The sequence below is a fragment of the Erpetoichthys calabaricus genome, chromosome 3, assembly GCF_900747795.2.
Source record: "Erpetoichthys calabaricus chromosome 3, fErpCal1.3, whole genome shotgun sequence".
NCBI classification, from domain to species: Eukaryota; Metazoa; Chordata; class Cladistia; order Polypteriformes; family Polypteridae; genus Erpetoichthys; species Erpetoichthys calabaricus.
Genome location: NC_041396.2, coordinates 86,786,059 through 86,795,915, shown reverse-complemented (window position 1 = coordinate 86,795,915; position 9,857 = coordinate 86,786,059). Strand labels below are relative to the sequence as shown.

Genomic DNA, 9,857 nt, shown 5'->3' with positions numbered 1-9,857 from the left:
GTTATACCAAAGCCCAAAACCAAGACTGCAAAACCTATGACTTCTTTGAAATCAAAGGTCTATTGATGATTAGTCCACAACAGCATTTTATGCGGTCTGATGGGTGTAACATAACATAACATTCTCACACCAGCTCAAACCTATCCTGAAGCACTGTGGGCAAGCCAGGAAACTACCTTGGACATGTTTCCAATATGTTACAGGACACATTCATACATACACTTCAGCAGAGCCAAGTACTCCACACTGACTGCGGCTAGGTGGAGCATTCACATGCAAGATGTTGAATCATAGGCTGCACCCTGTTCCATTGGTGTAGCTACAGTAGATGCCATGAAGGATGAACAGGCATTCTTGCCCAGCTAGGAGGCCATAATGGATTGGCTGGGCAAATGGTCATAACCAGGAGCAGTTCATTCCTTCAAATGACAGATGTCAGTGTTCCTCAATGCTGAACCCAATTGAGGGACTTGGAGTCCAAAAACACAGCCCTGTCAGGGTGTTTGAATGCCATAAGAGGGCGCTGCTGGAGAAGGTCTACCCTGTTTTCCACATGACCCGGGATCACAAGTACCTTCTAGGTTGGATTTAAAAAGAGCCTGTTCCATCACTTAATGTGATGTATCCAGCTGCAGACATCCACAGATCTGAGATTCAGTAAGACCACAATTGGATTGTAGATTTTTAACACTTGGTTTACTTAAATTTAGTCAGATAACCCTCCACCAACCCTAAACTTAACCATAGTTTAACCAGGTGTTATCACTGACGCATGATATAAAGTGACAACTTCCTCAATGAAGTGGAGCTCTGGAGGTCTGCAGCTAGAGTCTATTGCACTTAATCGAGTCAAAGTTGGGAGACAGCAGGCAACACTCTAAAGGAGGTGGAAGTAGAGAATTGATAATTGTGCATTGTGGCTGGTGTTTGTGTAAGAATGTGTTGGAAGCAAATAAAAAACTTTTATTTGAACCTGGAATTGTGTTGGGCATTACTATGTCTGTGGTTTGGGGCTCAGTGATGCCCCCTTGTGGTTTCACTACTTAATACATTTTATTCGTATTGAGCCTGTCCTTTGCTCAGTATGATCGGGATGCATTATGTTTGGTTACTTACAAAGTTATTTTAAAGAATAAAGTAACTTGATCTTTCACATTCATACAAAGCAAAGTCTTATTAAAATCTACTCATCCATGTAATCGCAAAGCTTGTCAAGGCATTTGTTCCATCATTAAACCTAAAACATCCCAGCCATGAGGAAAGAGTGTTGTGGTTAGGAGGTGGTAGCATTTTGCACATCACCATTGAATGACTGAGTTTTTGAAACGAGCAAAGAGACAAAAAGATAATAGGAGGTCATGGGTTGTGGGGTGGAGGGTCCAACAACTTTCATGCAAACCTCTGTAACAAATCACGAATGACATTTGCAGTGTGCAGTCTGACATTATCATGCAGCAATTCCAGTCCTTTACAGGTACAAGATGGTAATGAATTTCAGTAGCAATTGTAGCTTATGCACGCAGAAGTTACAATGTTTGGAGACATCCTGCCATGTTAAAGTATGCAGTAGCAGACAATCAGTTACATCATCTGGTGGCCTTAAGCATAATCACATTTGGCATACTAATAGCTGCATCTATTTAGTTGCACAAACTCTGTGTTTAGATTGTGACTTCAGTTGTGAGACTCAGGGTTGGGAAGTGTGACTACAGCTGCTTGAGTAGTCATTTATAGAAAGACTGCAGTAACCTCCTAGAATTGTCTTGATTTTTGTCAGCAGCTGACTTCTTGTATGCACGCTCAGATTATCTTCCCAGCAGCTGGCTGCAAGCGGATCAACTGACCTTCATTTGTGAATTGACACAAACACACAGGGAAATTGTACATCATGGCCATGAAGTGGTTAGCACTGCTGCCTTACTGCTCCTGAGCTCAGTTCCTGGGCACTAGTTGTGTGGAAGTGCATGTTCTCACTGTGCTTTTGTGAGCTTTTCTCCATGTACTCTGATTTCTCCTTCCATATCCTAGACATCTAAATCGGTCCTTTATGAATTAGTGTTGGTATACATGTGAGAATGCCTGACAACCAATGCTGTCAATGCTCCCATGACCCTTAATTAGAATAAGTGGATTTGATGATGCCTAACGTTTTACAGGCGGCACGGTGGTGCAGTGGGTAGCGCTGCTGCCTCGCAGTTGGGAGATCTGGGGACCTGGGTTCGCTTCCCAGGTCCTCCCTGCGTGGAGTTTGCATGTTCTCCCCGTTTCTTGCGTGGGTTTCCTCCGGGCGCTCCGGTTTCCTCCCACAGTCCAAAGACATGCAGGTTAGGTGGATTGGCGATTCTAAATTGGCCCTAGTGTGTGCTTGGTGTGTGGGTGTGTTTGTGTGTGTCCTGCGGTGGGTTGGCACCCTGCCCAGGATTGGTTCCTGCCTTGTGCCCTGTGTTGGCTGGGATTGGCTCTGGTAGACCCCCGTGACCCTGTGTTCGGATTCAGCGGGTTGGACAATGGATGGATGGATGGATAACGTTTTACATTGTGGTTTTTGCTCAGGGGATACCAACTGAAAAGCAGACTGCTATTTATTTGCTGCCACCACCATCCATCCCTGCAATTCTGTAGACTCAAAACTGGCAAAGAGTCTTCACTGTACTTCATGACTGCCAGCCACTGGGGTTTCCAAAAAAGCAGGCATCATTTAAGTGACCCATTAAAGAAGAAATCACTCCTGTTTTTAGAAAGCTCAGCACGTGGCTCCGCTCTGCACCTTGTTAATCCAGCACATATGAGATACGAAACCTTTGATCCTCATCAATTTGCCTGACATGCTGAAGCTCTTTCCTGCCCCCCAGATTTTCTTTAGTAATTAAAGAAAGCTGGAAAATAAGCAATAGAATCAATATCTTTATTGTTGGAATAATCTCCAGAGCAAAATGGGCTACCTCTATTTCAGCCAGCTTTGCGTTTGCGCAAGCATCCCTCCCCCACTTTAATTTTGGCTTGCGGGCTTTGTTTCTCTTCCTCTTGTGGTGATTTTTATTAACCAGCGAATGCTTTTTCCAGAAAGTGCTGAGCGCATGTCTCAGTGATACAGAGCAGGATACCCTGCTTCTTCAGTCAGACGGCCTCACATCTGTAACACTTGCTCCTGCTTTTTCCACCATTTCTGAGGCTGATGATGAATGACACAGGTGTTGACCGGAAGTCAGTCTCTGTTTTGGATATTGTCTCTAAACTTGAAGATGGCAAGTAAGTAACTGATGGGCTTATTTTTTTTTACCTGTGTGGACAGTGTTGTGGTGTTTCAGATAATGTGAAGATCCTTAGTTGTAGTCATTGGGTGTGATGACCATTTGAGCCAAGAAGCAGCCAGAAATCAGGTGGAAGCCTTCCTTGGGTGAGAGATTACCTCTGAGGCATGTAACTTTCACGTCTTACTCTTGGTTAGTCAGTTAGTAGTCTAATTTCATTTGTATACCAGGTTACTTTGGGTGTTGCAGTGGTTAGCACAGCTAACATCATAGATCTGATGTTCTGGGTTTGAATTCTGCTCTCTTATTGCTATTTATGTACAAGATAAACATCCTCCCCGTTTTTCTTTCTCTACTTCAGCTTTTCTTTAAGATCTGTGTGGTACGTTCCTAAAATTAAGTATAAGAGTGGCTGTGCAGATAAGTGGACCCTGTGATTAACTGGGGAGCCATCTATGATCGGTTCCTGCATTACACCCAATGCTGCTGTGATAGGCTCTGGCACCTTACAACACTGAATTAATCAGCTGTGAGTACATGTATACCCAATTGTTACTTTAGGAATTATAAAATAGAAAAGTACAGCAGTTTCTTAATGGCATCAGACATACATGGAGATGATACATGTGCTGACACCAAACATTTCTCTTGGCACCTTGTACAGCATGAAAGTAATTGCTGGTGAACAACCCACCACACACTGCATGACTTTTCCAATGATTTTCAGTTGTAGACTTCATTTGTGACAACTCCAACAACTCATGCAGTCCATTCTGCAATTTGCTTGACAAAAGCAATTTTCCCTTAAGTAGTAGGGGTGGACAGGCTTGTGTGTGTCCAAGAGCTGACCACCAATAAGTGCTAATGCAGAAATACAATGCATACAATACAGTTGCAAGGAAAAAAACAAAAGTGGGGAGTTTTGGACTGTGCAAACCGAAGAGAGGCTTGTCTGTCCGATGTCTGTTATAACGTGACAGAATGGAAATAGGAGAAAGAAAAGGGCAGAGATACCTGCTAAGCGTCTGTACAGGCAGCAGTGCTTTCAGGCAGCACTCTAATTGTCTATCAGCGTGTGCTGAGCTCACGATACTTCAGAAGTTTATAACAGTGAGGAGTCATGTAATGTATCATCCCCTGCAATTCCTAGTCTTTTAACTTGAAATCCTCAAGGCAACGAGACCCAACAACTGAAGTTGTTACATTTTACAACTCTTCTGACTAGAAATCATATAAGGTGCTGTATGTTTAATGTTGAGTTTAGTGTTGAATCACACAGTCAATTAGTGAGGTCCTCCAAGAGCTGGCCTTCTGTTAGGCCAGTTAGATCTAAGAGCTGTGTTGGGGTGTGAAGGAGTTCTCGTCTTAACACCATTTGATCTTTCAACTTTCTTTCATCACAAACACTGGTACACTTTTAATACATTGTCCATGTCATGGCTGTGCTCCATGCTTGTGTACCCCCACAAAAGTTGGTATGCCACTATCTAATTTCATGTCTTCCTGCCCTAATCACAGTGACACAGACTAAGTAACCGACTATAATACAATGCCACCAGCCAACCTTGAGTGAAATGTATGATAAGTGCTGATCCACTGTTTTCTTTCAGGTCTGCTTGGCAGGCCTTAGGTGAGCTGTTAGACATTTGCACAATCTTATAAATAGGAGAAGATCATCTGGTCAATCAGGATTGCTTGGTTAGCTCATAGACAAGTTGCCCCAATACCTCATCTCTTCAGAGTATTCCATTAATTGTTCCGTATTCCCTTGACATATTGTATGAAGTGAAGTACCCAGAGAAAATGGAGAATGACACATAGAGAATATGCAGACTCTGTGTAAACAGTGGCACAGTGTAGTGATGTAGTGACTTGCAGTTGGGGGCTAGGAAAAAGGTCATTTGAGCCCACCTCAAAACAGGTGAATGTATCAGAACAGCATCCATGTCATGGGCATTGAATTGTTTTTTTTGCAAACAATGTTAACAACACAACCATTATTTATTTCCTGATGGTGACTTCATAGGCCTTTGTAGTGTAGTCGGCAAGAGTTTTTTGGCATGACCTGTTGGGCTGCTTATTTTGGTAAGTTATTAATATTGTAGGTGGGTTGGCACCCTGCCCAGGATTGGTTCCCTGCCTTGTGCCCTGTGTTGGCTGGGATTGGCTCCAGCAGACCCCCGTGACCCTGTGTTCGGATTCAGCGGGTTGGAAAATGGATGGATGGATGGATTAATATTGTAGGATGGCAGAGTATTTAGTACAACTGCCCGAGAGCTGAAATATTCAGCCAGTGTGGAGTCTGTGCATTGTTACTGCGTCTGAGTGGGTATTTTTTTCTGGATATTTTACTTCCCCTAATCACCGGGTTGCTCAGGTTAGTCCAAATGAGGACGTTAAATTGAACAGAATGTGTATTGTGAATATGCCCATTGACTGACTGATATCATATTGAGGGACGGTTTCTCCCCAGCAACCAATCAGGTAAATTCACTGAAGGACCAATCAAACCTGTCAGAATAAGCCCTGCCTCCCTGAGACCTTTCATTGGAATAAGATAGTTTGACATATGAATTAATGAATGATTCTTTGTATGGGGCTGACCTGCAAACATTGTGATTTTTCTTTGCCATGAGTCTTGAATAAGAAGAGACCATTAGGATGGACCTAAGCCTTGTTTATAATGGCACCTCAGAGTGCAGATGTGTGGCATGTTGGTCAGACATGCAAGTAAGGATTTCATTCTACTCTGTACACATGACAACACTGCTACTACTACTATTAGCACAACTATTTATCTTGAAAGCTGGCCCAACAGGAGAATCAGTTTGTTTTATTCAGTTTCAGCCTTCCAAATGGTCCAATTGTACAATCTGCAAGGGTGATGTGGTGCGGTCGAAGACGACACATATCGTATTGTAAAGTGCAGGTTGCTTCCCAGACACACAGTGTCTAACACAGTTACCATTTTGATTTCCTCTTACTGTTTAACACATAGAAACTGAAAATGGAATGACTACGCAAAGATCTAAGAATAAATTGCAACGTGTTTGATTTTAAGTTCTAAGAAACAGACTCGAGGATGACTGAGCACAATCGGGGAGTGCTGGACTCTGAACTGTGATATCTGGATTTAGGGTGAACTTTTTGTGTCTGAGGCGGCTGCAACAGGTTCAGTCAAGGCTCTGAAGGACAAACGCGAGGTGGTTGTCATTACATATCATGCAAATTACATCAGACGTGCCAGTAAGAATTAAAAGGTGATAATTCCTGTCTGCCAAGTTCATAGAAGTCAGATGACTGGTTGTGATTTTCAGCTGGTTTACGGCTTATTCCCCTCCAATGTCCTGTGCTCTTTTTCTATTGGTCTTTCAGCTCACTTTGAAATATCTAAAATTGTTAGCTGCCGATCTTTAAATATCATATAAATATACTTCATGTTCATTTTAAGAAATTTCAGAACGTTTTATCGTGTTTAATATTGCACAAGACAGCTCAAAGAGACAAGTAGTCTAACTGTTAGACCTCAGGCAGCCTCTGTGGCTCGCAGACAGTAATAGCGTTAATACCCGCAAGGCCATGCTGTCCATCTAGTGGCTACTGTGTTCAAAGTGTTAGTGTAATTGTGTGATGCTAGTGGACTTCAGGTAAATGTGCTCATGCAGATAGCAAGTTCTGATCAACTCACCTTCAGGGACCATCCCAGCCTGTGAAAGGATACTTTAAACTTTTTCTTTTCAAGTGAAAAACATTGTGCCTAGTGTCAAAGGTTATAAATTCAAAACAACTGTGAGGGTAACAACAGGAAGTCCTCAGACATATAGTGGTACAAACGCATGAGTGCCTGCTTGTGGGTGTGTGGCTCCAGTCCAGCTGGTGCAGATACGGCCTGATTATTTTTAACACAAATTTATTTGTGCTAAATTTTAAAGGGATAGGCACTGTGGCTCAGAGGCCAGCTACTGCTGCCTCATACATCTTGTATCATGGGTTTAAATCTCCAATCCAAAGTTTTCAGGTTCTGTTTCTGTTTACATGAGGATTTTCTCCTAAACTTTGGTAATTCAGTATATTTTCTGGGGGAGCGTGTATGTGTATGTGAATTTGCCCTGGGGTGTACTGGCATTCCGTCCAGGGCTGGTTCCCATTTTTACTCATAATAATAAGATAATTTCTTTACACTTTTAGGAAACCAAAGCCTGCCGCAGAAGACCTTTTTCTTTTCAGGCTGTGCTATAACACTCGCCCTGTCCAGGGTTTGTTCCAACTTTGTGCCCTATGCTGGCTGTGATAGGCACCAGCAGACCCCCGTGACCCTGTTCAGGACTAAGTGGGTTAGAAAATGACTGACTGACTGACTTCAAGGAAACTTAATTCATTAATTCATTCTGGAATCATGCTTTTCACAGCTGATGCAACACAGGCTGGGCATTTAAAAGAAAAGCTCTTCTGCAGCAGTACCTGGTAGATGTCCACTTTATTATGAAGCAGGCTTCCTTGCAGGGCACACAATGTCCAGCTCAGCGCCAGTCACACAAGGGATTCCACAAGGCTCTGTCCTTGGCTCACTGCTCTTCTGTGTCTAAATGCTTCTCCTTGGCCATAACTTTGGACTGATCTATCATTTTTATGCAGATGATACTCCAATATATTTCAGTGTTAAAAGTGCAAGTTCATCAGAGCTTTCTTAGCTGACAACATGCCTCAGTGAAATTAAAACCTGGATGAAATACAGAACAAAACCAAAGCCATGCTACTTGGCACTAAAGCTCATCTTAAGAAACTGAGATCCTTTTCAGTCACTCTTGGTGATGACTTTATCAGAGCTTCTTCCTCTGCAAGCAATCTTGGTGTCATTTTTGATTCTTCCCTTTCTTATTCTAACCACATTAAAAACTTTCTTACTTCTGCCTCCATAACATATCCTGTGTTTGCTCATTCTTCTCATTTTCCAATGCTGAGAAACTTGTCCATGCTTTTATCACATCCCGCATCGATTATTGTAACTCCCCAATGGTAGGTGCCACTTCTAATCTTATATCACAACTCTGATTGGTTCAAAACTCGGCTGCAAGAGTCCTTACATAGCAAGCACATCACACCCAACCTGCTCTGCCTTCATTGTGTCTTACAGGATTGAACATACAATTCTATTAATAATCTACAAAGTTTTATATCTATTTCAAAGCTTTGCATATCCTTTTTTATAATTATTTAGTCTTTTACACCGATTTTACTTGTATTCAATGTTGTGTATGTCCTGTTGTTCATTCTAAATTTCTATGAAGTCACTTTGAGCATGGGAAAGGTACCATCCATTATCTAACCCGCTATACCCTAACTACAGGGTCACAGGAGTCTGCCCATCACAGCCAACATAGGGTGCAAGGCAGGAAACAAACCCCGGGCAGGGTGCCAGCCCACCACAGGGCGCACACACACACACACACCTACACACCAAGCACACACTAGGGACAATTTAGAATCGCCAATGCACCTAACCTGTGTGTCTTTGGACTGTGGGAGGAAACCCACACAGACACGGAGACACTCCATGCAGGGAGGACCCAGGAAGCGAACCCAGGTCTCCTAACTGCAAGGTAGCAGCGCTACCCATTGTGCCACCGTATTATTATTATTATTATTATTATTATTATTATTATTATTATTATTATTAAGATTGAGCCTGACAGAAAGTGCAGAGCTCCTCATCATTTGCACATCCTCAATGACTACTTACAGCTTTCTGAAGATCAAATGTTCCACCCTTTCGAGGGTATTTCACAATTTTTATTTGAAGCAGCTGAGGCACAACCCATAAACTCATCCACCCATTTTCTTTACTTGCTTATTTAGTTCTGTGCTACAGTGAATTGGTGACTATCTCAGAATCATCAGGTGTCAGCCAGGAATCAACCCTGGGCAGGGTGATGGCAGGCACACTTGCACAGATGTCCCCACACCGATGGTTTTAAGGAATTTGATTGTAGATGATTTAAACTGTCAGGAAATCATTTCAAGAGATTGTAAATCTAACCTGCAATTTAAGATCTGTTAAGCACATTAAAAGTATCTCAAAATTGAAATAGTCTGGACAATCATGCAAGTCTAACTCTTTGAATGTATCCTGCACAATGTATACTTGTAAATCACTACTAATTTACAGCATCCATGCAAAGCTGGTAGGGATTTCTGGTCTGAGCCCCCTGAAATATACTTGGGTGGGCTAAACTAGGTTTACAGTTGTTCATATGGAAAAAGACATGCAGGTTATGATTATTACAATAGCTTTATTAACTCAAAAGAATGTCACAATGGCACAGTGCACTTAGGTCCAGTCTCGTAAGTGCTCAAATTGCCAGCCTTCATTCTTGTAGTCTACTTGCTACAATCAAGCACACTTTAATAATAAAAATAAGAAGAAGACAAATAAGAAGAGAAATAATACAAATAAATAGTACAATAATTAATAAATACATAATAATCCAAGAATAAACTCTGTGTTTCACGTACTCACCACTTTTGCCCACCCCTGTATTTTATTACAGTTCCAACAGGTTAATGTTAGATGGAATTTTAATTCATGTACTTTCTCATCTCCTCTGA

At 42.1% G+C, this 9,857-nt stretch overlaps 1 protein-coding gene across 2 annotated transcripts in view; it reads left to right on the top strand.

Moving 5' to 3' along the window:
* The first annotated feature begins 3,069 nt into the window (after positions 1-3,069).
* The window catches only part of LOC114648168 (FYVE, RhoGEF and PH domain-containing protein 2-like), an 81,694-nt gene continuing 74,906 nt past the window's right edge, over positions 3,070-9,857 (top strand). For both annotated transcript variants that reach the window (XR_007934439.1, XM_028797041.2), the window contains exon 1: positions 3,070-3,249. Coding sequence is in view for 1 of the 2 variants with exons in the window: in XM_028797041.2 (XP_028652874.1) it covers positions 3,176-3,249 (74 nt within the window). In the remaining variant the exon portion in view is untranslated. The remainder of the gene's footprint in view (positions 3,250-9,857) is intronic.